This window comes from Tyto alba, unplaced genomic scaffold (genome assembly GCF_018691265.1).
Source record: "Tyto alba isolate M040663 unplaced genomic scaffold, T.alba_DEE_v4.0 Super-Scaffold_41, whole genome shotgun sequence".
In the NCBI taxonomy this organism is placed as follows: Eukaryota; Metazoa; Chordata; class Aves; order Strigiformes; family Tytonidae; genus Tyto; species Tyto alba.
Genome location: NW_024881317.1, coordinates 23,768,708 through 23,795,798, shown reverse-complemented (window position 1 = coordinate 23,795,798; position 27,091 = coordinate 23,768,708). Strand labels below are relative to the sequence as shown.

At 49.7% G+C, this 27,091-nt stretch overlaps 2 protein-coding genes across 8 annotated transcripts in view; one reads left to right on the top strand and one right to left on the bottom strand.

The window, feature by feature from the left end:
- The window catches only part of ALPK3 (alpha kinase 3), a 34,588-nt gene extending 19,814 nt beyond the window's left edge, over window positions 1–14,774 (bottom strand). The window contains exons 1-4 of one of the 6 annotated variants that reach the window (XM_042804248.1): window positions 14,614–14,702; window positions 5,611–5,851; window positions 5,305–5,343; window positions 1,986–2,107 (exon numbers count right to left, since the gene is read on the bottom strand). In XM_042804248.1, coding sequence (XP_042660182.1) covers window positions 1,986–2,107; window positions 5,305–5,343; window positions 5,611–5,630 — 181 coding nt within the window. In that variant the 5' untranslated portion in view covers window positions 5,631–5,851; window positions 14,614–14,702. Of the gene's footprint in view, window positions 1–1,985; window positions 2,108–5,304; window positions 5,344–5,403; window positions 5,578–5,610; window positions 5,852–14,613 lie in introns of those variants that run through there. The other 5 variants (XM_042804251.1, XM_042804249.1, XM_042804246.1 and 2 more) reach the window with 5 other exon arrangements.
- Window positions 14,775–20,002: 5,228 nt separating this feature from the next.
- Window positions 20,003–27,091, top strand: part of LOC104367396 (mucosa-associated lymphoid tissue lymphoma translocation protein 1-like) — a 29,371-nt gene continuing 22,282 nt past the window's right edge. Inside the window, exons 1-8 of one of the 2 annotated variants that reach the window (XM_042804262.1) lie at window positions 20,003–20,107; window positions 20,757–20,863; window positions 21,160–21,278; window positions 21,606–21,759; window positions 22,435–22,613; window positions 24,094–24,190; window positions 26,310–26,336; window positions 26,819–27,022. In XM_042804262.1, the coding sequence (XP_042660196.1) occupies window positions 20,854–20,863; window positions 21,160–21,278; window positions 21,606–21,759; window positions 22,435–22,613; window positions 24,094–24,190; window positions 26,310–26,336; window positions 26,819–27,022 (790 nt within the window). In that variant the 5' untranslated portion in view covers window positions 20,003–20,107; window positions 20,757–20,853. Of the gene's footprint in view, window positions 20,108–20,718; window positions 20,864–21,159; window positions 21,279–21,605; window positions 21,760–22,434; window positions 22,614–24,093; window positions 24,191–26,309; window positions 26,337–26,818; window positions 27,023–27,091 lie in introns of those variants that run through there. The other variant, XM_032990490.2, reaches the window with a different exon arrangement.

Below are 27,091 nucleotides of genomic sequence, written 5' to 3'. Positions count from 1 at the left end.
AGATGCTCATTTGACAGTTTCCTTCGATTAAACAGAAAATAAGCCCAATATCAGGTCAAGTTTTCAACTTGGTGTAATACCCCAGGTTGTGCTACACAGCACCGGCAGGTCATTCAAAATCGGAAGGCAGCGTCCTGCCTACCAAGAGCAAGGATGGACTGCAGGAAGGGCTACAGACTGTACAGAGACCAGATCTGTCTTCAGATGTTGATACTTCAATTTCAGTACAAACAGAGAAGGTTATTCCTTGGCAGCATGTCTCCTGCACAATATACAGTGAAGAGTTTCAAGAGCTTCTCTAGCTTTTCCAGGTGAGATGCTGGGAAGAACACGAACACTGCATTTACAAGGCCTCCTTGGTGGGGGTGACTGAAGAATCTCTTCCCCATTCCTCTTGAGGAAACTGAGCATGCTGGGTATCACCCATGCAGAGCACTGCCCACTCTGCCACCCCTCTAGTCTCACGGTGAACTAGAGCTCAGCTGCACAAATGCACCTCACTTTGACAGAGCCCATGTGGAGATGATGATATCACCTGGACTCTGGAAGAGATTAAGTTTGTTAGAGAGAACTGTCAACCTCATGGTACAGCTGATGAAGATTTAAGTTAGTGAAAGAAGGCAGGGCTAAGGGGCAAGAAATCCTGAAAGGGAGAGCAGTGCTATCACATGTCCTTGCAGTAAGCAGCCATGCTGTGGATCTGCAGCACTTCTACACCTTCACGCAAAGGGAGGTGGAAGAGAAAATTGTATCTGCCATAACTCAGGATTTCCTAACACTCATGGCTTGCAAAATGGTGGGTTCCATGCTACTGCACAGTATGTCAAGCTTTTGCTTCTAGAAGACTTTAATTGGGAAAGCCCTTCTAATGAATCACTGAAGGGCATGGTTTGGAGGCATCTCCCTAGCAGCCCACTTTTGCCCTAGAAGCAGGAAATGGTCCACTGAAATGAACCATCAATAAAATCAATATATCAGTTGTACCCCTGAGAGTTCAGAAAGTCAGACTTGCGAAACAAGTGAATCCATAAGAGAAGAGCCAAGAATTCAAAACCAGGAGCTCTCAAAAGGGCTCAGTCCGTGTTTCCTCGTGCACAGCTTATTCACAACATGTCTCTAATGGTAAATCAGATTTACTAAATGTTAGGAAAGTCTTAGTGCTTGTGACTAAGAGGTTCACTGGAGATACCCTCCTCCTTCCAAAACTTACAATCGTGTTTTATGTCTCTCACTGAGTAACCTGTCAGAATAACTAGCATGCACAACATCAGGAAGGATCAGAGTCGTACACAACTACATAATACGGAAAAAAGAGTTTAGAATCTATATTTAAAGGACAAAAGCTCACCAGTGAAGGAGCCACTTGCCTTTACACCAATGCCTGCGGTGCCACATCATCACAATGCCTTAGTACCAGCCCTCTTTTTCAGTCTCATCCTCCTCTTACTTAGCCTAACCCCTTCCTGCCCAAAGTTAGATTTTAGCTCATTGGGCAGAAACCAGCTTTTATTTCAGATGTTGATAGACACACAAGTTCATCACTGACTCAAATGCAGCTGCACTCTAACCATTTACAGCCAGCAAAGAGAGCCAGAACTGGCTCCAATATGATAGCCTTAGTCTTCAAAACTGTACATTCCTGAGTTATGGAGTTCAGGATTAGAGAGGCATCAGAGAGTAATACAATAAAATGTAGCTGGCCCAAGCAATAACCAGCATATTTCATTTTCCGGTCTTTAATTTTCCTTATTTGAGATGTTAGGTTATGCCTTTGCCTCTTTACAATGTCATGTGTTTCTCCCCCACCCTCCCCCCCCCCCTTAAATTAAAGCTGATATCATCATGCAAGTGCTGAATCTTTACATGGCAGTCTGACGATAGTGGCCTTGTTAACATGTTGCCTTGTTGTCACTTGCTCTAGAGTTTAATCAGCACAAGTCCAGCAAGTGAGGCAGGACCAGGTTATTAACTGAAGACACTGTTACCTGTCACTATGCACGTGAATTTAGCATCAGAGTCCTCGGACACAGAACGGGATTTGATAGTGGTTTCAAATAGTGGCTGGGTTTCCTCCGTCAGCTGAGAAATGATTGCGCAGAAGGTGCTCCTGGAAGATTCAAGAAGCATTTCTTAGAGATCAAAGTACTAGAAAAATCAAAGGGTCCACTTTCTACCTCAACTCAGAAGCCTGTGTTCTTCTTGTAAAAGTGCTCCTTCCCTCCCATCATCTCTACACTATGTCCTTCACCTGTCCAGTCCAGTGTCAGGGTATTTGACTGTTTTTTCACTTCTAAAATGACTGTCAATTTAAAGTGTCGTTTGGGAGACATTCCCTTTGTCTTAGCCCTTATGGCTATCAGGGTAATGAATTTTAGTTCTTGATTACACCAGAACATCTCTTTGATCAAAGCAAGACCCTAACAAAATCCACTTCACATTCCCAGTACTGCACCATCAGTGCTTCAAATGTTGTTCTGCTCACCGGGATTTCTTTCTTTATGAAGACTTCGTATGTAATTTCAGGCCAAGTGCCAACCAAACACGTCTCCCAAACACAACAGCCCTCTTTGAAAGCTTTGAATTAAGAAAAGCTGCCTGCTGTGGGGACAGCTCACTGAAGGAGATCTAGAGCCTGGCTTGTGGCCTTCTGACATCAGGAATTAAATGTGAAGCTGACACCCATTCCCTCTAACCTCTTGCCGCTACAGGCAGGCACTCACACTACATACTCAATGGTCTCGGGCACTGACCTTGAAGTTTAGGCTGGAACACCCAGAATTATCCAAATAGCGCGATTTGTGAGGCTCAAAATGGAACTTAGATTCTCCGCTCATTTAAGCACTATTCAATGATAGCAAACTGCATTCACACAGCACTGCCAACCCTGTTGGAGCATCACCAAGAGAGGCCCGAGAAGATCTGGGCTTTCTTAAATAAAGGAAAATTATTTCATTCCAAGTTGCATCTTCATTCGGATAGTGCTCTGGGGCTCACAGAAGGGAAGAGCTGCTTCTTTCATTTTTCCCTCTACAATTAAAACCCTGCACGTTTACACTAGGAGAGAGCACCCCAAGGTCTCGAGAGCAAGGATCTTAGGAGAAATGGCAAATATTGTAAGAGAACCAGTAGCTGGCAGCTCTACTTATATAATTTTCAGCAGTGAAAGACATTCCTTAAAAAAGCGATCAGGTTCTAGAGACATGCAAGAGGTGGAACAAACCCCCAAACCTTTCCTGACACAGGTCCACCATGAGCAGAAGGGCTCATAGAACACGGTGAGGGCTCCATGAGGAGGACCCTGGCCTCACAAGCAGCCCCCCCGCTTGCAGGCAGGATGCTGGTACTGCTGCTACTCATGCTCTACCTGCTGAGAAAGCAGACTTCTTCAGGAAAAACAAAAAAAAAAAAAAACCCACACTTAGCATGAACCCAACAAGGTCAGGTGCACTGACAGGCTCTGCAGCAGGGACTGAACTGCACGCATGGCTGAAGGTGCCAGGATAGCTCCAGCCACGGCAACTGCCTGCTTCATCCACCCAGAAGACTTACCTGGAGGCTACAGTGCTATGATTTTCACCCTGGCTTCCTGCTAGAATGGGTTTGTAAAAGATGCAGGGAGAAGAATTCCTGAGTAATAACCAACTGGGATGCAGCGGGAGTCTCACCCAGCTCCCAGGCACTTTGTGTTGAGTAAGGGTACGGGACAGGGGCAGCTAGGGCTGTTACATATTTGATTCATCTACTGAATGAGGGTTATAAGCACTGTCTATATTCAAACACACGTGTGGGATGGGATAAAAACAGATGCCACAGCTCAGACTCTTTTCTGTGGAAATCGACAGTCCCCAGGAGACTGGTCCTGGCAAGCAACTGTTCATACAACTACAGGGCCAGGAAAGGCCTGTGGGAGCCAACAGCTGTTTCATACCAGAGAAACCTTTCTACACTCCAACCCCGGGAGAAAAAACTCCCATTTCCAAACAGCAAGGCAGACAATCCAGTACCAAAGCAGTTACTGGTGGGGTTTCGATAGCCCCTTCAATACAGATCCCCAGCCCTAGACCAGTAAATGCCTTTTAGATCCACATAAGGAACTTCCCAAGCATCAGTGAACATTTCATACCCCAGAAGGAGAGCAACCCGATCAGCATCTTTAAAAGAGTGATGCACACACACATAGTGACACTCAGGACCAAGTTTAATCCCAATACCATGCCACCAGTATCAGCAGGCAGCACCAGGAATAAGTCTGGTCCGTTCAGTGCAAATCCCACAGTCAGGTGAAATACAGCAAAGGCTACTGAATGGTTTAGGAAAGCAGCATCACCAGAAGCTGGTGGCTCCACAAGCATGGCAGGTGAATCAGAGGAGACTTGCCCAATATACACTCAGCAGGAAGCCCTGGAAGGTCTATTCAATCTTTCAAATAAACCATTGTGTTAGTCAGAGGGGGGGTTTAGGGACTGCAGCACTGTGGGGCTCTCAGCTGACTCACTCTGGCTGCAACAGACTTGTCCAATTCAAACTGCTTTCTAAACCAGTAATTCAGAGCAAGAAATCTGATAGAAGCAGCAGCCGCTCTTCCTCCAGGCCTTCCTGAAGCTGCATCTTTGTTGCAGAAAAAGCCCTGGAGCCTAGGAAGAGGACACCAGCAATTCAGTAGCCTTTTACATTAAAGAGGGATTTCCATACAAAGGCAGGAAGAGATTTGAGAAGTGTATTCCTCTTCATCAGGATTTTTTCCTGACTTTTTGATTAGCACTCCCATACCTATAGGGATGTTCTGGAGAGGCCTTTCCCCTCCACAGCCATTCCTCTGCCTGCTTCTGCAGCAAACCAGTAATGCCAACTGATTTCCAAATGTGTTATTTTGCCAAAGGCAAAGTACAACCATACAAGTGCATTTCAGAGCAGAGTCCAAATGAATGAGGATCTTCACAATGAAACACAGGATGGCAGGGGGAGAAGAAAATTTCTTCTTTGAAAGTCTCAGGGCAGGCACATCTGATTTTTAATGTCTCTGTATGGAAGTCTCACTTTAATATCAAGAAGTAGCTGAACATCCATCCTTTAGCTAAGACAGAAGAATATTTCTCGCACCTTAACACAGGAATTACAAAGAACATTCACTTTGCTGCCTGTAGTTCAAGCAAGTATTAGGGATGCAATCATGCAGAATAAGGCTGTTAGATCACTGCAGGGCTCTCTACTAATTAATTAGTACCAAAGCATTACAGATTAATCATGTGCAGTCAGATTCAGCAAAGTGTTTGGTCAGAGCAGTTTAATGCAACATAGTTTTACCTTCCTAAACTGGAGGGAGAGAATCTGCTGCTTGATAAGCTAAGCAAAAAACAGCATAAAAACCATTAGACAGAGAAGCATGGAAAGGAGCGGAAATACCGTTACAGAGATGTATTAATGATGAGTCGTTTTGCACAGGTCAGAGTTCCTATTAAAAGAAGGTACAGCTGCCTTACTCAGGCTGACTGCCAGGATGAGCAAGCCACATTGTCAATTGAAATCAAAGGCTGTAAAAATGAAATGGTCGTTAACCGCAGAGAATAAGTGTAAGGACATTTATACAAGTAGGTTTCCAAGAAGCAGCACCTGAGCCTTCCATGCACCATCCGCAGCGCTGTGCTCAAAGCAGGCAACTCCACCCGGGGAGATGTTCGATTAAACGGCAGGCAGGAGTACAGACCGTTGCAAGCCCACTTCTCTGCCGGCAAGCAGGTGGCCTGAGCTGGTCACCCTCTGTGCTTCCAAGGACAGCTCGCTCTTTGGAGAAGCTGAAAACTCTCTCGTCACTATACACCGCTTTCCAGCTTGCCAACCAAATCACTAAGGTCTGGCAAAAAATTAAAATAAAGTAAAAGTAGTAGACTTTACAAGAATCTACAAGTTTTGCTTTCTTTGCAGGAACATGTTATAACATTAACCAAATCAGGTAGGAAAAAAAAAAAAATATCAAATACCCAGGTCCTACGGAAGGAACCCCCAGATGAGCTACTTACCAGTGGCCATCAGCTCTCCCAAAGGAGTGTCTTCAAGGACTCATGTCCTAGCCAAAAGACCACATTGACATATTGTGGTGGCAGCCCCTTGCAGGCTGTAGGAAATAACCTCTCAGCATTGACCCGCAGCAGTCAGGAGCAGTTCCCCAGACCCTGAGCTCACCCACATGGCAATCAAAAGCCTAAAACTAAGTAATGAGCCAGTCAACAGTACAAACTTAGTGATTTAATCGCACTGAGATACCTGTTAGTTATGCCTATGCAACAATCTCACCATACGGCCTCAGAAGTAACTGCAGTGTAGACATCCCCTTTGGGATATAAGAAGTCAGACTCCCACATCAGTATGTTCAGACAGATCAAACCTTCTCAGCCTTGTGCACTGAAGACCACCACTGAAAAACCAAACTTCAGTGCTTTATGATGCTACAGAAGACAGCATGAAGAACCAAGAAAGGTGCACCTCTTCAGGTCTCCTACCCCAGTGACCATATCTGGGCTCTGTGCAAGTCCCAGCTGCATAGAAGTCAGCAGGACTTCATAAAAATGATCACAGAGGCTCTCTGACAACTGCTCCTGCCAACCATAAAGCACTTCCACCTGTGGAGGCAGAACCTCCATATGAATAAGTAAAAAAAGTAGTTCAGCTTGAAGGCCTGATACTACACAAATAATTGCACGTTTTCACTGGAAAAAAAAAAAAAAAAACCACAGCACTCTGAAGAGATCACTGACTCCTCTCCTTCAGATCAGGAGAGGAAAGACAGAAGTTTTACACGGCCGCTCAGGAGTAACTTTAACCAAACAAACACGGGTGACACTTGCCCTTTTGGCAGTAGCTTCACCCTCTCCGCCCCCAGCCACATGATCCTGATCCTTCCTCATTGCCAAGTGCTGTTCACGCAGCCAGATGATGAGCAGAGCGGGCGTTTACCCAGCTGCAAAAATCAAACACTAACCGTAACAAGGCTGAGGATCAGCCTGTGCTGGCCCGTGGGAGAAATCAGACAGAGGAACTCTGTCCTTCCAGCTGAGTCCCACCACCTGGGGCATCCTTTTGAGCCCCATGTCCTTTCCAGCTCTGCGAGGCATGCCTTTGCATTACCTGCCTTACTGACCAGCGAGTCACCTTGTCCTCATCATTCCCAGCCACTCCAACAGCCTAGAGAGCTCAAATTGCACCTCCAGCTGCTCTCATCCTGCCCTGACCTCCCGGGGGATCAAGCTTCCTCCTCCTCACAACCTTCCCAAGCACGGCCACCCCAGGTGATTCCCAGGGGCAGCAGCACGGATGCGCCGTGTCCCTGTGCTCTGGGCTGCCCCCAGGATGTTCTGTCTAGACGGAAGCACAACTCATGAGCTTAAACAGTCTCAAATACCAGCTTTTCCAACAGTAGATGAACCCAAAAACATTTTGCATACCACCGCAAGATTAAAACATCCTTCTAGCCTCCAGGAATACTAAGGACCTGGGCATCATTTGAGGAGTCAGGGAGGGAAGATCCTAAAACACTTGCTGAAGAATGCTAGTATAGGCAGAAGTGTGGGTTTAATCATGCTTTCTTGCATAAAACAGGCAGGAAGGTGTCTTGGCTTAGATGTAAAGAAAATCACTCAAATAGCAGGAGTCAGAATAAAGGGTGCCTGTGGCACGAACCCCTTGTGCTCATGAACATGATCAAACAGTGAGCACTGTCAGTACTTTTTTTTAATTCCCAGCGTTGAGCACACAACCTGGGTTTTATTCACTGCACATCCTGAAATGCAATGCTGAATACTGGACTGATGGTCTCTTGAGGATCCTTGATATTATTAAAAGAAAAAGGCCATCACCACAAAGATCAACGTATTAAGTAAAGTTTAACCTCAATATGCTAAGGCACCCAGTAAAATTTGCTTTTCAGACTAGAGATTTAAGCCCATAGAGAGCAAGATCAAATTCTGAATGCTTCAGCCAGAACAGCCCTGCCTGCAGGCAGCTGGTGTTTCACTTCATTTTAATTACATTCACAGCATACCCGCACAGAGCTGTGACAGCGTCACTACATCAGACTCTCAACCAAATTTACCCACTTCGAAAGGTGGGACTCCTGAGCAAGGCACGACAGATGCCCCAGCGTGCCTAGTCTGATACTCTCTGGGACTGGGCTGTGTTCTCAGCTCCCCAGAGACTTGTTAGTGCACATAGTACAGGACTCTGCTCAGGAAATGCAGCATCAGCAGTGGATGTGTCTCCCCTGAGCAAGCTTGGGGCCATTACAGTTAGTGGATGAAAGCAAATGCTTATCTTATCCTGAGGAACAAGTCGAAAATGGGTGAATCAAGGCCTAAAGGTACTCGTTTCTCTCTAATGGAGAAGAGGAGCTCAGAGAGGTCTGTTCCAGGCACATCCAGCATCAGTGGAAGGAAAGCCTCCCCAGGCACCTTGCATCTATGAAGTGAAGAGCAGCTTGTTAAAAGCTAGCCCTGAAAATACATGGTTGGTTATTAACTGCTGTTGCACTGGACCACAGAATTATACCGTCTACTATGTACCTTGTACCAGCATCAGTTCTTCTTTAAATTCTGTTTTATCAGATGCTTTCAAACTCCTTTGGACAATTATTATCCTCTTAAAGGTTTTAGCCCTTCAACTGTTCATAATTTACTTCAGAAGCAAAGACAGTCTGCCCCATTTTTCATGCACTTGCCAAATCTCAGTGTTGCTGCAAGGGCAGGAGGCAGAACTGTCAAAACCAGTCACTTTTTTTAATCACTAAAGATATTGCTCAAGTTGATGGCCTAGGCTGGTGCATCACCCCACTGGCACTGAAAAGTTAATTGCTTTAAAAACAGATTATATAGATTATATGTCCAGCACCTTTTCTAACCCTCTCATGCAATCACTGCATTAAATTCTCCTCTTTCTGTATTTCTTCTCCCCAAGATAAAGAACTCGCTCTCCTTCCAGCTCACGTCCTCATATGGAAGTCAGCAAGAGCTCAGGAGACCCTGCAGTAGGCTTCACAGTGGCTCCATCTTCACATGTACAAGTAAGTACGTGCACTTGATCTGCTTGAGCTGCAACAGTCATTAATATATTTCAGTGCTCCTCCACAGCATGAAAATTGAGCCACACAAGCTGTCCAGTGCAGCAAGTAAACAGCAAAACATGTCAATGACAGCAAAGCTGAGACCTCGGAGTTATGTTTTGACCGAAACAGTGTTGCACAAAAGCTCCTCAGAAGACCCCACTGAGAACCAGGCAGCCCATCCATCCTGGGAGCAGGACAGAGGGATGGCCCTGGCAACCACCTACAGATGCTCCCTCTTGCTGGCACTCTGACCCGTGACATTATTGGGCATGTTTTGCACATGCAGACTTCCAAGTATAAGATTTCATATGAACTTCTCTGCCTCCAAGGTTAATACTACTTGAGACAAATACAAGCCACTCCAAATGTCTTCTCAGCTGTCAGTGACAAACCATTTTCAACATTTAAAAGCCAACAATGAAGCTTTCATGTACATATGGTTATGCTTACGGCTTTTTTTCCTGCCATGTGTCCTGTTTCTTATCAAGCACTTTATGCACACACAGAACAAGTGTGTTTGTTTCATATACCATGGTAGTAATTATCAGCAATCCTGTGATAAAGCAGCTGTGAGTGCTATGGAGCTGTACAAGACACATTGTTATTTTACAGACTGGAAAACGGATGTATTGAGTCTTTGCTTGTCAAGGTCATGGAACGAATCGATGTCAGAGCTGGAGAAATATGGCATTTTTCTGCAAGTAATTTACTTTGAGCCGAGATGAACACAGGCTTGCATGCAACCATTTAGAGCTAGATTTCATTAACAGAGAAGGTGGAAAGCAATAAATTAAGTTACATGTTCCTGTATCAGTCTCTGTAACATTCTGAAGATGGCTCAGATCTGTGTATTTTAATTCTGAATTATTGCTGCCTTTATGGTTCAAATTAAACTGGTAGCTAGTTGAAAGACAAAGGAATGAGAAAGAACAAAACAAAACAAAGCAAATACTGGACAATGAGATGCCCAGGAAAGCTGACATCTTCCCAGTAACTCATTGTGCATAGAAGATTTTTGTGGCTGTGGGTTATAAAAGAAGCAAGGTGGAAATATAGTTGCTCGTAACAGCTCTTCTGCCTTCTTCTTCTTGGACCAGGTGTTGCTGTGAAGTGTAAAATAACAGCCTCATTCACCCAAGACCCTCCTCCCCTCACTGAAACAGAGTGTGAGGATAGAGCAAGCTTTAATTTCATCTCCTGGAAACTGCCTCTGCTGTGACACAAGAGGTGTCTTGTTCAGAGGAGACCACGCTCTCCCCTCCACGCAATCAGATGGAATTCCAGGCATGGGAAATATCTCCATTTATGAGGCTTCCAGAGAAGAGAAAAGATTACACATGTGATATATTCCGTATTTCAACAGTGGTCCTGAAGGGCACTGTTTGTCCAGCTCTACATCTTGATCTTCCAGCGTAGGTTTTCAGCTCATCAGCCTACATACTGAGATCTGCTTGAGTTTCTAGGAGATAGGGACAGGAGGCTTTAGAAGGGGGGGTGAGAAATATGGTTTGGGATTATTATTCACTGTGCACAACTGCCAAGATGCCCCATGCAAGACAAAGCATCCCTATGCAGATAATTACACCAATAGGAAAAAGATGCCTCTATCCTAGAGATCCTATGGGCTGGACATTAATCTGTTGATGCCTTTACTTTTGCCTTTCCAGCAGGCACTGGGTGTCCCTCCTTTCTGAGTTTGGGACACTTCCATCTGACAAGACAAACGGACTGAATTCCCCCAGATGCTACAGCTGGATTCTTACCAGGGATTCCCACCACTTGTCAAAAGCAAGGTCCTGTAAGAAGTTACAGGTGACCAACTCCTGAAGAGGGAACTCCTCTGAACTAAAAAAGCTAAATGTGCTTTTCAGGAACTAAACACTCCTGAGTTTTCAGCTCATTTTACTATAGTAACTGATCTTTCACCTTCACTTGATATTATGTGCAAAGAGGTACAAGATTGGGAATGGTTTCTAGCCAGAAAAAGCCAGGTGGCAAGGCACTCTCCTGAGCTCAACTGCCACCACAACCAGAGACAGCTGTCCAAGAAAAGATCAGAGGCAATGTCACTATACTCTATAAATATCTGCATATGATGAAGCTATGACAGTAGAAAGATATTTAAGCAAGGAGGCAATGCTGTAATGAGACCGAGGAGCAGACATCTGCATTAAACAAGAGGTGCAGATCACTTCCAACAAAGGAGTTTGCCTAGGACTCACATGAAGTTTTTACACAAAATTGCATCTCTCTGCACAAGACATCCTCCAGACTCAGACAGCTCTTACAAAAAGGATAGCTAAAGAAATGTCTTGAAGCTATGGCCCACAAATGCAGCTGAGGCAGACCCTGGACAGGACTGACAGCTTTTCCTCTCACTTTGTGAAGTAAATATAGTCAAATGCTTTCAGACATGAGAGGGGCTTTTTTTTTTTTTTTTTTAAAAAAAAAAAAAAAAAAAAAAAAGCTGTCACAAAATAAAAAAGTCCTGTCAGCTGCCAGGGCAGAGAGCAAGTCACCGTGACCATAAGCTGTTCTCCACATGGTCCATTATCAGGTATGCTCAAAGACCAGCAAAGGAAAGCCAGTAATCTCTTGTCACTGAGCTATCGGCTACAAGGAAAGATTCGTCCTACAGACCAATTCCTGAGAGCACAAAAAGTAAATATCCTGAATACTCTGTTTAATGAAGGGATGATGTTATCTCTACAGCCATTTTTAACACCTCTATTCTTTTGGCCCCTGCAGCACCACCTCTGACAAAATCTACAAGTTAAAAAACAGAAAAAGCATGTGCCAGTTTTCAAATCAGTATCCTTCAATTTACACAACATCCCTTTCCTGCTATAGGATTAGGGAGACCAAGTAAGACGATCCAGACTGCTCTCTACATGGTTCATGAATGCAAGCATATAGGTGAAGCACACCCACGAGTCACCCCAGAAGCAGGCATTCCTAATTTCAGTTTCTTTTTGTAAAGATATTTCCATGTCTGTAAGTACCTCTGCCATGTCACTACACTTTCTACTGCTTTAAGGATGGGTGAAGAGAGCAGGCAAATATTTCAGTTAAACACGCTATATGAATACATACATAGACAGCAACAGAGAACCCTGAAAAAAACCACACTTTCTTCCTATCAGAATATCCATTTTTGCTTTCACCACCACAGCAGCCTCCCACCGCAATTCTGTTTCTCCATCACTTACCCCATACTTTTGTTAGCTCCAAACCCACCAAATTCAAATACATTCTGCATTAAAGAGAACTGCTGAATGTTATCTGCCATTAGGCATGTCACTCATCTTGCTTTTCAAGTTCTCCCAGGCAAGCTCTCCAGATGTTCCTGGATTTAATTACACTCATAATTGCTTTCTGAAAGTCTTCTTGCTACACCATTCCACTCACTTGCTTTCCAGAATTGTTATGATACATTATTTAATTACAGGACAAAAAGCCCCACTTCATTCAAGCCCTTGCCCTGCATCACAGTCAACAACACAATTTCCACACATCCTGGCTCTAGTCTTCAGCACTTGTAGGCACTCTCAGGGCTGTGCAGGGAACGAGACTTTTACATCATTCCTCCCTAATTCATGGAGGAGCCATGGAAGATGACCAAAAGACGTTGTGAACACAGGGAAAGTTCAGTTTTGCTATCTAGCAAAGATTTAGTCACTGCTTGTTACAACAGAAGGGGCAGCCACTGAAGTGAACAGGCAAAATGAAACTGCCTTGCCATAGGCTCTGATGGCCAAGTACGTAAGTGGGTTGAAAGAACTGGATGATTTGTGGAAATCAAATGAGCTGCTGATTTAAGCGTGGCAAGTACAGTGTCCCTTCGCCTGCAAAAGCATTTGGCTCCCACAGATGGGAACTCGGGCACACCCACCTGCAGCACTAGCCTAACAAGTTCAAGGTGTTCAAGACTCAGATTTGCAGACACAGGCTGGATTTACCATGTCTGAGCCGCAGCATTGACCCCGACAGAAGACACCAGGCTCACTGCATGGGAGCGCTACATCACTCTGTGCCTCTGTCAGCAGCGTTGAGAAAAATTTCAGGGATTTGGTGAAGCTAACTGGGAACACCAGACACATTGCTTGCAGAACTGATGATCCCTCCTTTATGGTTAAACTGATTCAAGCGGCAATGTGAACATACTCGGGGGGGGGGGGGGGGGGGGGGGGAGATAAAAGTCAAGCTGTAGGCAAACAAAACATCTCGACATCTTATTTATTAAAGGCTCCCTCTCCTTACAACCTGCAGAACACAGTCATTGGACTCTATTACAGATTTCCTTTGCATGCTGTGGTCTGAGGTCACAGACTGGTTGTGGATGCTGCACAGACGTTTGTTGGTACTGAAGATGCCATAGCATGCAGACAGACTGCAATTAGATGGCACAGTATGATAGAAGCACAAAGGAACTGAATTAAGGCAACTTAACTTTGGCATTACCCCAGTTTTAACGTCTGACTTCCAGGCAGCATGTTTATCTCTTTTGGTCCTGTATTTATTTTTACGAATCTCTGATTCTTTGAGGCATCAATGCCTGACATGCTGGAAATGGATAATTTATAAATCATCAACAGGAAAGAGGCACACTCATTTCAAGAGCTTATAGACTGAAGAGCATTCCTAGCGAATCCAAAGTAATTTATAGGCTTTATTTTGAACGACTAACACAATCACTGACACCTTTGACTTTGCTGGCACGTTGCCTTGTATTTTTGTATTTGCTAACCTCAGTCAGTCTCAGTTAACAACGTGCTTATCATACCTTCTCCAGTGTGAACAAAGCCTTACTGCTACCACAGACCCCCTGCCTAAGGCCATTTCTGACCCAGGAATGCTGTTCTCATCGCTGCTCAGCCCGTATCTACATTGTAGAAATACCTTTTCGGCAACAAGATAAGGTACACAGGCAGCAGGCCCCCTTGCTCAGCGTCTGGTGTCGATAACAGAAGCAGCTTCGCTACAACGAAGGCAGGAAGGTCAGCACAGTACCCTGTACTCCAGCTCAACTGGAGACACAGCAGCTTGTGTCCGTCAGGATTTCACCGCAAGGCGATCGCCTTAACACACCTGCCCTGCTATAAAACGGTGCGCAACGCTGACAATCCCGGGCCCCAGCAACAACCGCCAAAAAACACAGCTCTTTTCTGGGAAGCGAGGGGCTGGCTTGCAGCAAGCAAGTTGTTTGGGACAGCCCAAGCTGTTGCTTGGTTTGCCGCCCTGAAGCTGTGCGGGGAGGGAAAGGCCCAGGCGGGCGCGCTGCGTCCAGCTCGGCCGTCACCTCTGGGGCACCCGTACAGCTTGGGGCACCACCAGGCTGCCCTCGCCCCGCTTCACCTCCACACAGCCTGCCCCGCCACCTCGGCTTTGCGATGTCTCCTGCAGGCCGCGTGTCCCCCCCCCCCCGGGGCCTGGCGGCACCGCGCACCCACGGCAGCAGCCGGGCAGCGGGACACCCCCTCCCCGCCGCGCCGGCCCCTTCCCCCGGGCCCGGCCGCCCTCACCTGTTCCGAGGCCGGATGCTCAGCAGGTAGCTGCGCCGGTCAGGCCGGGAGGCCCAGGCCGCGTTCTCGGCCTCCTCCGCCCCTTCGACGCTGCCCCCGTCCCGCCCGGAGAGCGCCCGGCGGGGCGAGCCCATGGCGGCTGCCCCGGCCCCGGCCCCGGCCCCGGCCCCGGCCCCGGCCCCGGCCCCGCCGCCGCTGCCCGCCCTGTCAGTCACCGCCGGCATTTATAGCCGCCCCCCCCCCCCCCCCCCCCCCCCCCCGCACATGTCGCTGTCAGTCGCGGCGGCGGAGACGTGACGCGACGGCTGCGGCCCGGCCTCCCCAAAAAAGCGGGCCCTGGCGGCCTCCTCCTCCCCTCACGGCCTGCTCGAGTCCATCTTTTCGGCAGAAAGCGCACTTTATTATCATATTTTTTTATCATAACCACCCCCCCACACACACACACACACACACCTCCACTCAGGGGATTTCTCACACCTCGAAGATGTGGCAGGATCAGCTAAAACACACACACACACACACACACACACACACCCCGATTTCCCACAGGCACAAGGCCCCCGCCCCGGGCACTGGCACCGCTCTGTGCGGTCACAGCAGCCGTGCCCTCGCGTCGCTCTCAGGAGCATCTCACGCCTTGGCAGCCTGGTTTTTATCCTGGGCCGCCCGGGAGGTCTGTGATGGCATTTATTTGGTCTCCATGAAAAGGACAGCACAAAAGAGGGCTATAAAAGCTTGGTACATGTCACGAACCATTACCAGCAGTGATTTAATACCAAATGAAAACATAACACGTAATAAAATGGAATTTATTCTTGTTCCACCTTTGTCTTGCCTGTCAAGCTGTTGTATCGTGCGCCGCAGGCACGTCGCTGGTGGCACCACATCTCTCCAGCACGGGATTGATGGATGGAGCAGATTTGCTGTGCATCGGCTGTCTGCTCATGACTGCACAGCAGTGGCTGCTGCAGAAGTGGGAAGAGGATGGTAGAGACCTCCAGACCGAGAAAGACAGCAGGCTTTGAGCTGATCTTCCCTGGCCAGGAGAGATAACTAATGCAACTGCAAGCAGCAGGGCTCTGGGGATCGCTTGGTGCAGGACACCCCTGCTTCCTCTTCCCCAGAAAACCCTGTGATTTGGAAGGTGATTTTGGATTGGGACTGACACAGGGGAGTTCACGGGCATGGACAGTGTGTGCACCACCTATACAGGTATGGGCGTGCACAGACACACAGAGTGTGTGCACCGTGGATGCACGGGCACAGGGGTGTGCATGGACGCACACACAGTGTGTACATCAGGTTGATAGAACTCTGCATGTGGAGAAAGTGATATCCACCAAGAGAATTGCCAAGCCCAGCAAAAGCTCAAGCCTGGGCAAATGAGAGGGCAGTGACATTTGCGGGCCAGGGATATGGGGAGAAGTTTGCGGGGAGAGGTGGTGACTGTGGGAGATTCAGACATGCCGTCTAATAGAGCAGTGCTTGCAGATGCCACCAGATCCAAAGCCAGGACCCCCAAGCGAATTTTACTCTCATATAAAGTTTCTTGGATCCTGTTGACCTGTAGTGTACACTGGGTCAGCAATTTGATTTTTGGGGTTGCAGTAGTTATGATGTGGTCCTGAGCACTCCAGATCTGGATTTATCCAGTCGGTTGACAGTGGCCCGATCAGACTTTTAGTTCCTCCACACAAGACCCAGAGAAATGCTTTTCTCGGCTCAGATCTCGGGATAGACTTGCATTTGAAAAATGTTTTGGAAGGAGCCTTCTATCATCTCAGGTATAGGTACTGGAGTTTATTTGCTTTTTTGCAGGCCACTGTGGCAGGTGATTACATTATCAGGCATGTAAATAGCTGGATCTGTGATACCAGAGAGGCTACTTGGTCTTGGCAAATGCAAAGGAGGTGAACCTCTGAAGACGTTTGAATGTGGTTCTAGGAAATACAGGGAGAGAAGGTGATCCCAGAGGGCTGACTGAAGATCTCACCTTCTCCTGGCAGTAAAATATCAGATGAAATTGCATAAAATGGATGTAACATGATCCATAGGGGAAATAACAATACTTATTTTTGATAGGCAGCAGTGAGCTCTGTGTGGACTAATGTCACTCAGGAATAATCCATCTCAAACAGAATACAGTAGACCTGAAAAAAAAACAGACCTCAAGCTCACCAGAATAGCTCCTGCATTAATAACTACATAGACTGGAACTCTTCAGCCTGGAAGGAACAAAGGAGGTACATACGAATGAAGTATACACAGCTGTGAGGGACAGGGAGAACAAGACCAGGGGCATCAAGTGAAATGAGCAGGAGGTAAAATCAGTAAAAGGGAGATGCTTCCTCCCTCACCTTGGCATTAAGCTGCTTCTGCATGTTGCTGTGGCTGCTCAATGCCAGTGAGGGTTAAGAAACCTCACAGGACAAATCTGTGGAAGGAAAATCTCTTGAGGTTTAATCAGGACAAAGATACTACCTTTTGTTCAAGAAGTCTCCAAGCTACAAAAGAATATCCACTCTGTGTGTGCCCCCATCTCACACCCTTCATTGTGCCCTGGCTGCTGCCCAAACGTGGAAGGCAGGAGGCTGGGAGGACCCAAGGTGGCATTCACCTGTTCCCACCTCTTTCTCTGAAAGGAGGAGAACTTTCAGGTCCCATAGCTTCAGGAAACCTGAATTCAAGTCCCAGAACATGAATTACATGTTGTTTTACCATCCCGTCACTATGAGCCCTATCTTCTGGAGTGTTGATCAGACAGAAAAGAGCCCAGACCATCTTGAGAAGAGTGTTCAGGATAGGCGAGTCTCTGTGCCAGGCCTGGAACTGTGTCTGGTTTCAGACTCACAAATACAGGAAAGACAGCGATATACTAGAGTGAGTCAGGTAAAGGCCACCAAGATGATTAAGGGAGCTTAGGCACATGGCACAGAAGAAGAGGATGAGAGAAACTGGGTTTAAGTCTTCAGGGGGAGGGCTAAATGGAGACCTCCTCGCTTTCTTCAACTACCTCATGGGAGGGTTCAGACCAGTCAGAGACAGCCACTTCCCAGAGGTGCAGAGTGATAGCCTGAGAGGCAACAAATGCAAGTGGCAAGGAGGAAAGTTCTGATTAGATGTTAGGAAAAGAAATTGCCCTGTGAGGGAGATCGAACAGTACAACAGGGTCCCAGAAAGGTGGGCGATCTCCCTCCTGGGACAGTCAACTGTGGATGGGATGAGGTGCCAAGCAACTGATCAATGTCCTGCTCCGAGTGGGAGGCTGGACCAGAGACCTCCAGAGGTCCCTTCCCACACTCAAAATACTGTGGTTCTGTGCCTCACCCCTGTAGCGGGGGGAAACCTGGATGGTGAGCGCAGGCTTAGCTCGACAGTGGTGAGACAAAGCCTGCTGTGGGGTTTGATCCTCCCCCCAGATGCACGGTGAATGTATTTTTTTCTGCCCTTTCAGGTTCTGACTGGTTCTGGTGCCTGTCACCTTACTGAGACAAGAGTTTCCTCTTACAGCATCTGCTCTCCTGTCATTTTGTTCACGGAGAGTGACAGTGCCCTCTGCTCCCATCTCCATTTGGAAACACACTCTCTCTCACCATTTAGTTTTTGAAGCCTAAGCCAGCCAGCCACAAGGCTTCAATCCTTGTTAGCAAAGCTTTCCTCCTCTGCCTGCAAATCCAGCGCTGACTCACAGCAAGAGTCACACAATATATCCTTCCCTTTCCCACCCTGCATGCATACCCATAGGTTCCTCCCTTTCTAAAATCACAGGCTTCTTCATTCTCTACACCATGATATCAACAAGCTCTCACCCCTGGTTCTTCACCAAATATTCATGCAGACTGTGCCAGGGCAGGGGTCTTACAGAGGACAAGCAAGATGGACTTTTTGTCTAGGTATTTGATGGAGGATGCTGTCTCACACAAACCCAGCACAGATGCTCTCCCTGAAGCCCAGAGAGAGCACAGCAAACTCCAGCTGCCTGAAGAGATGCTGCGTCAACCAGAATTGTCATCTTTAGCTCCAAGAAAGTGCTGGGGTTAATTTAATGATCATCTTTATTAGCTACCTGCACTGCATTTATAAGAACTCTGCATCACAGGCACGACACGGAACTACTGGTACATACTCAGACAGAACCTTCATTTGCAACCCACTAATAGGTTTATTTGAAAACTGCAAGGGTGCATTTCCAAATGCTTGGTTGGACCCTCTGGAAATTAAGGAAAGGGAGAGTCTGTGTGATCTCAGAGACAGCTGAGGAGATGAGCACAAAGAACAGTCCTACAAGTCTATGCTAAGCATCACCTTCCCTGTATCCAGGAAAGGAAAGGACCAGTCCCTGTAGGAGCAGGGATTGCTCTGGATCATATTGGATGGATAGGGTGTAGCACGTTTTCCTATCTTTGCGGGAGCACAGCGTGACTGTCCCATCCTGCACAGAGGAAAGGACATGGAGGGAGAAAATCCCTCTTCCACCCACCAATTGTGTTGGGTTTGTTTTTTTTCTACTGTCTTCTTCACCATCCCTTAGAAGAGAAAGTCAGCAACAAGAGGTGCATCCCTCAACCTTGCTTAGTCCCTCTGACCCTACGGCACGGCTCAGGTCTGCCCTGGGTTCCCTAGGGAACCTGAAGTTGTTGATCCGTGACTGCTCTCAGCAACAACTGCTTCTCTCCACCGTCCCAGAGACCTGCCTGCACCCTTCCACACAGCCACTGAAGGCACTTGGGAGAGACATCCCTGATGGCCTCGCTTTTCCTCCGTCAGCCACTGATGCAGCCCAGGGGGCAGAAATATCAGCAGGGGAGCAAGACTCTCTCACAGCTGCTTCTCCAGACGGTCCACGGTCCCCCTCATGCTGAAGTCCTGGTCCCCATCGCTCCTGGCACCATGGGGACCTGCTGCCCGTGACTGTTGCCTTGGGGAGCAGCCAGCCTGGTGGGAATTTGTCTGCCCTCGGGCTGGGATCCTCTCAGTGGGGCCCCTCAAATCCTGAGCCCAGAGCTGCCTCATCCCCACTCGTGTTGTGTCACATTCCCTGCCCAGTCACTTCAGAGTTCTTTGGGAATGACAACCAGTCACTCCCCGGCCACTCTCCACCCTCTCCATTCAGCTTCTTTCCCACTTGATCCTCCCGTCCCTTGAAAGACGATGAATTTTGTTTTGACGAGCCTGACCTTACTTGCCCAGATTTCATAAACTGAAGTCACAGCGCAGCAGTAACGCGCCCCCACGCTCACTCGCCACGTCGTTTCGCCCGTGGGAGCCGGCTGCCCCCGGCCATCCCAGTTCTGCCCAGTCCCGGATGGGCTTGTGCAACCTCCGGGCGGGCTGGCCCAGCGCCACGTCCCCCGGGGCCCTCGTGATCCCCGGCGCGGCCGTGGGGATTTCTCGGAGGAAGCAGCCCGGCGGGGTTTCTGCCTGCCCGGCGGAGCGGAGGCGGCAGAGCTGTGGCTCCATCATGAGTCTCGGGGCTGCGGCCCCCGGGAGAGAGGTGAGGGGCAGGCGTGGGGAGTGGGGCGAGACCGCCTGTGGGGGATGAGAGCGAGGGTGGTGGTGGGGAAGAGGGTAAGAGACGCCGGTGGGGGCGAGGGGAGGACACCCCCGCGGGGAGGACAGCTGTGAGGATGGGGGGTGAGGACATGAGGACACCCGTGGGGATGTGGGCAGGTACACCGCGGGGGGGGGGGGGGGGGGGGGCGGGACAGGACGGACAACGACACGACACACACCCCCGTGGGGATGGGGTGAGGACACGCGTGGGCAAGGGCGGTACGGGCAGCCTCGGTCCCCGAGCGAGAGGCGGTTACACCCCCCCACGCCGCTCCGCAGCGCTCCGGGCCGGGCCGAGGGGCAGCCCCGGCGCCGCCCAGCTGTGGGGCTGTGGGAGCGGAGCGGGGCGGGCCCGGCGGCGCGGAAGCGCGGGGCCCCCACGGGGCCCGTCCGCGGGCGGCAGGTGAGTGGCGGGCCGCGGCCCGGCCCCGCGCGGGGTGGGTGGGGGGGGCGGGCGGGAAGGCCGCTGGGGCCCCGGCCCGGCCCACAGGCCGCCGCGCCAGCCCGCCGCCGCGCCGGCTGAGCGGCCCCGCCGGGCGGCCCCGAGCCGCCCACCCGAGCTCCGGGCGCTGCCGTCCCACCCGCCTCAGGTGCTGCTGCTGCTGCTGCCGCTGCTGCCCCGGGAGAGGAGCCGCCGCGGGCCCGGCCGGCGGCCGCTGGGGCCGGGGAGGACCCGCCGGTGGAGCGATGCAGGAAGGTGAGCGGCCGCCCGGGAGCCGCGGGGCAGCTCGGCCTGGAGCATCCCGCTTGCCCTGCAGCTCAAAAAAAGCGCCTCGGCCCGTGCGCTGGGGCCCCAAGGGACCACCTGGAAAGCCCCGGGGTATCCGAGGGGCACGGGAGGCCGGGCATCCCTGTTTTTTTCCAAACCTCCCTTCCTCCTGGGGCGGGGGCCCCCTCTTGCAGCCTGGGGTGCCCAGCCGCTGAGTGGGAGCGAACCCCTGGGTCGCGCCTGCCCAGCTGTTTCCACCTTCCCCACGTCCCGTTTCTCCGCAGCCATTGTGATCACCGAGCAGCCAGTCTCCGTCTCCGTCCCCGTGGGATACTCCTTCACCCTGCGGTGCAGAGCTGAGGGGCGCACGTCGCTGCAGTACCAGTGGTTTTGTCAGCACCAGGTAGCGACGGGAGCAGAGGGGGCCCTGGGTATGGCACCAGGGGGGGTCCCTGCCCACAGTGATGGAGCTGGCCCCCTGCGAGCAGACCTGGTGGGAGCCAGGAGGCCAGAAGGAGAGGAGGGATAGGATGCATGTGCATGCCAAGGGCTTCTGCAGATGCTGGGGAGGGACACGCAACGGGAAATCTCCTTCAGCATCCCTGTGGCTGGAGGTGGGGAGGAAACCAGGAATTCCCAGCTTTCCTGCTCTTACAAGGGGCTTTCCGGTGCCTTCTACTACCAGCAGTGAGGGGGGACTCACTGCCCACCGCCTGTGTTTTCCCTTTAGTCTGTCTGCCGCCAGATTCCTGGTGCCACCAAGCAAGACTTGCCCGTCACTGCACAGCAGACCCAACTCTACACCTGCAGAATCAATGACCACTACAGAAATGCCATCTTCTCTGACTGGGTAAAGGTGGAGGTCCACCAGTGTGTCGCCAGAGGTACGAGCGTGTCTTCTAGCTTTTCTATATTTTATGCTTTGCCTACCCTTGTGACAGTGATGCTGTGCAGTTCTCAGGGCAGTGTGTCTTCCCAGCTTGCAAATCACACTACAGAAGGATTGCTCCAGAGACGTGAGCCTGCAGGCCTAGGCCAGACCTCTGCATCCATCCTCTGGATGGTTCAGGTCCCTGTCATGGTCCCAATAACCCTGGCTGTATGTACCCGCTCCTCCTGCTGATCACTCGCCATGGGTTTCCCAGAGGTACACTGTGTGTTTGCCCATTTATGTTGGGCAGAGGGACTGGAAGAAGCAATCTGGCTATTTCCAAACTGAGCAAAAAATAAAATAACTCTGGGCGTGGTTGCCCTCAGCATGTTGACTGTGCCCTAGGCCGGAAAGGGCAAGCATCCCGTTTGGAAAGGCTGAGGCAGGGCTTTGGTGTGTGTCATTTACTGTTGCGAGTGTTGCTCTCAAGGATTCCCTGCTTCCAAAGCAGAAAGATGCAGTGGTGACATGGCAGCTGCAGCTGTCCTGTGGGACAGCATCTCTTGGTGCAGGTGGAAAAAGCTCGCTTTTCTGGCAGTATGCACAGGGTCTTATACAGGGGAAAAGAAATGACCGTTGTTTTCCATCCTTGCGGAGGGAGCACCAATTCTGTGTCACTACTTCACAGGACTGCCCCCTCGGCTCTGGCAAGGAGAACCAGTCATCGTCCTCAACCCCACTGAGCAGAGGGTGGAAGTGGGGAAGCCGCTACAGCTGCAGTGTGCTGCCATGGGGGTCCCAGCCCCCAGCTACCAGTGGTACCGGAATGGGAACCTCCTGGAACACCAGAAGAAAAAAAAACTCTGGGTAATGTTGCCTTGGGATAGTTCAGAAACTTTGGCTACTGAGGTGGGTGATGGGAGAAGCTCGTTGCTGGACAGTGGGCATGGAAGAGCCTCAGAAACCTTGGAGAAACTGCTGAAAATTGTGTTATTGTCACCCTGGACATGACAGGTCCAGTCCTTAAGCCTGGCTTGTATCTGCCTGTCAGGGCTCAGACATGCTTTGATCTGTGCAATGAGGTGAACGCCAGCAGAAAGCAGGCTCTCCTTGCCTGTCCTCCCTGCCTCTCCAGCCCTTGAGAAGCATCCTTGTGCTCAGCCATCTTTCCCCGCAGGGTTGTGAGAAAGCACTCCATGTATCACCCTTGTTGCTTTGATAGCTGACTGAAGGACTCCGGGTGAGGAGGGAATACGTTTTACTGTCTTCTTTCAAAGCTGTGGACGTTTCCCTAAGAAGTAACCAATTCACAGATGCGTCAAGGGCTCTCAGCACGTCTCTTGTGCCTTTTTACAGCAGTGGCACAAGAACAGCTATTGTATGGCTGTGCAGGGGACTGCAGAGTGGTGGAGCTGCAGGAGTGCTGTCTGCCTGCAGGAGAACTAGAAGGAAAAGTCCAACAGAAAAGAGTCAGGGAGACAGCAAAAGGTCTGAGTTTATTTTGGGTCACTGGCTGAATGTAAATCAGTGCTGTCTTCTTGAAGCAAGAAAGGCAGATTTCCTTCTGGGGCATCACATGAAGGGGAGTGAAGACAAGAGATCCAACCTCTTCTCAGTAGTGGTAGATGATATTATAGGGGACAGTGGTCTAGATTGCACTTTTCACAGGGAAGTTCAGGCTGGGGATTAGGAAGAGGTTCTTCATTTGCAGATGGGTGGTACTGCACTGGAGTCATAAAGGCAGTGAGATCTCTGTCCTCAGAGGTTTTCAGTAGTCAACTAGACGAAACCATGGCCAACCTGGTGCAGTGGTGGCTTTAGTTCCTCTCTGAGCAGTAGCCTGGGCTGGAGAACCACAGGGGTCCTCACCAGCCAATACCGCTCTGATTCTTCTCCCATGTCAAGGGAGATGAATAAGAGTTGAAAACTTGCTAGAAAAGAGAAATGGGCATGATCAGAAATCTGGAAAATGCCACCTAAGAGGAGAAACAGGTAACTTTCTGATGCTGGCCACACACTGTCCTCCTAGCGTGGGTCCTGAGGCAGAGTATGGCTGTGATGCAGGGTTTTGGGGCTGCTTGGGAAAGAAGGGAAGGCGTTTGGGCAGAGGATCCTTGCACTCTAGAATCTGGGGTTAGCACCAGACCTTAGAAGGTGGCCTTAATGAGCTTCTTAGAAAGACAAAAGTCGTGGGAAATCGTAGCTTTTTGAGGCAAGGAATGAGGTCTCGGTGAACAGCAAGAAAAAAACCTTTTAATTCCAGGAACATGGGTGCCTTTGGCAGATACTGGAAGGGGGCTGCACACTTTCACCATAAATAATGTGATTTAACTTTTGATCTGTCTAGATCACCCACACAAAGGTCAGTGATGCTGGCACGTACCTCTGCTGTGCCTCCAATAGCCACGGAGAGCACTGGACCAATGCCGTGGATGTTCACATAGGTGAGCAGAGACAACCCACGTCTGCTTTGCTGCAAATCACCTTCTAGGGTGAAAAGTAATTAGAGGGCGGAAAGGAAGTTGGTGCTCTCGCCTGGAAGTGCCAAGCTGGTGAACAAGGAGCCCAGTGCTGTCCTGTTACCCTGTGGCTCAATCCGTGCAGGGGCAGCTGGGCTCTGGGGTGTGGGATTAGGGGAAGTAGGGTGCGTGGCTGCGACTCTTGCACCTTCCACCAGCTTGGGCAGAGCTTACATGCTTTTATTAACAAAAAGAAAGGCCACCGGTTTTAAATCCTGCTTCTGCAGGGAGCTGCAGGTGGGACACTTCAGAGTAGAGAGGCAGCATGGGGCTCTGCAGGGAAGCTGGAGTGTCCTGGCAGTCCTGCAGCGGCTGTCACAGGAACAGCCTGCAGAGAGCATTTTCACACCCTGGATATACTGGATGCAATGATCTCAGCAGTGCTGCACAAGCCCTGCCAAGCGGCGGGCACAGGCGTGTGTCAGACCGCGATAAATAAGATTCCTTGGTAACGGGGTTCAGAGGTAGTGAGGGAAGTGACATCTGTAAAAGAAAAAAAAAAACCCAACCCAGTGATCCGCTGTAGGGCGGTGTGGGATGCTGCTGGTCCTGCGGTCTGTCGGAAACCTGCCACATTAGGGCAGGGTGAGTGCTCCGAGGTGCTTGTCGGGGGTTTCTTGCCTTGCAACGGTGCTGGCTTAATAGCTCCTTGGCCAAATCACAGCAGGCTCCCACGCTAAAACTCATTTACAGCCTTGCTGAGATGAAGTGATGCGCTCAGACACATAGAGCTGGAGAGGATAGTATTTATTTCGGGAAGGTTCAGGCCCCTTGGGCTGGCAGCCCAGGCCTGATGCTGCGTGAGCTGACGGATCCCAGGGAGAAGATGGGTCCCCAGAGCCTCGGGCATGCTCCACCCTCAGTGTGACGGCTGCTTTGGCCCCCTGCCCTTGCCCTGCCTGAGACAGAAATAGCACAGGCTAGCTTTGCTGGCTCTTTACTCCATCTAGAGATTTTTCTGTGCCACAAGCTTCTCCTCTTGCCTTTTAGACTGGCTTTAAAATTGCTCCAGAGTGCAAATCAGTCCTGTGTAGCCAGAGAGCACTCTCCCTGCCTCCTTGCAGCTGGCAAAACAGCATCCAAGGCAGGGGCAGGCAGTGAAAAAGGGGCGCGGGATTAGGTTGGGTTCAAAATGATGAAGCTAGGTAGCTTTAATGTGCAACAGGCAGCCATGTCAGAGGCAGAGGAGGATGAAGAGGCTTGTTCTGATGGCTTCCCAGGCATCCCTGGTGCATTAGCAACACTGGTTCAGGTGCTAAATGTTTTCCAGACCCCTGAGATTTATGCAATTAAAAATATTGCCTTTAATTTCTTCTTTTAGAGCCTGTAGGGTTTTAGGGTCTCCTGGGACTTTTTTTTTTTTTTTTTTTTTTTTTTTTAATTTAAACAGGAAAAGCTGGAGCTGTTAGGGTAATGATGATTTTAAGAGGCTGGGAGCACTTGGGCAGGGGACCTTATGGAGCTCACAAAACTGCATCACATCTGGGGCGGCTTTTCTGAGCCAAAACTGCTAAGAGGCAGGGAAAGGCAAAGCAGGGTGGTGAAAGGCTCTGGGAATATTATCACAATCAAAAGCAAACAGTCAGCTTCCTCTGCCTTGATCGCTCATGAGGAGAAGTTTTGAAGCCTATGCTGACCTTGAGTCATTGAGTGTTTCCTTTGCTTTCCCTGCAGCGAGGGAGCGGGCAAATCATCTCAGGAAGCATGGCAGACCAGGCGAGGCTGGTACAAGTAGCACAGACCTGCAGATGGGTAGAAGCTCCTCCATGCTGGCCCTCCTTCCCCTGGCCTGCCCTTTCTCCAAGCTTTGCTTCCCAGATGCTCAGGATTTCATATATCGAGCAGGATAAAATCACCAGACCAGTGTCCTTAAGGTTAGCAATCAGGCTACGAAGAACTTGCCCAAGGAGCATCGTTTGTGTGGATGCTCTGTGGTGCTTGATCCAGCTTTGCATTGTCAGGGGATGTTGGAGCAGGTTTGAGAGCTGACACTGGGGTGCTGAGTGCTGGGCACAAGCTTATCATTTCCCTCTTTCTTTTCCAGGCACATGTCGCTCTGAAAAGTTTTTTGGTGAGTATTGTCATCTTTTCTTCCTGAGCAATTATTCCCTTAATTAAAAGCCAGGCATAAATCTAGTTTTTCTACAGTGGAAGGTGGGGGTAAAATGAGGAGGAGCCCGGGGCTTCTCTCCTTCAGCCCCATGGGGAAAGGACCGCCTAGGCTGGCTCAGTGCGTCCCCCTGCCAGGCACCACTGGCATACAAGACATCAATTGCAGTAGGGAAGTGTTGAATAACCTCCTGCACTTCTGGGATTTTGGTTGTCAAGTGAAAACTTTTCAAGTCTTTCTTTCAAAATGATGGTTTGCGTATTTTGTCAAAGTGTTCGGAAAGCCAGTGGCTTTCTGGAGGGCATTCCCGGCTTATAGCAGCATAGGGTCTATCCTTCCTGCCTAGACGTAAGAAGAGATTTCCCATATCCTCACTTCAACAGAAGGAGGTGAAACCTTGCCTCCTGCTGAGTGTTTACAGTTTTGTCACTTGTTTCTTTTAGCTACAGGCAAGATAGCGCTTTTAGTGGGCAACAACCGCTACCAGCACCATCCCAGCCTCATGGCTCCTGTCACAGATGTGTTTGAGCTGAGTCTTCTTCTGGAGCAGCTGGGCTTCCAGGTTGTCTCCCTTCTGGATCTGAACAAGACTGAGATGGTGACAGCAGTCAGTCAGTTCCTGCAGCTCCTGGGGAAGGGAGTCTACGGTAAGGCAAAGCCAGTCCAGCTACGTGCTAGTGCTGAGCCGGCAGCAGCTGATGTGCGGGTGACAATGG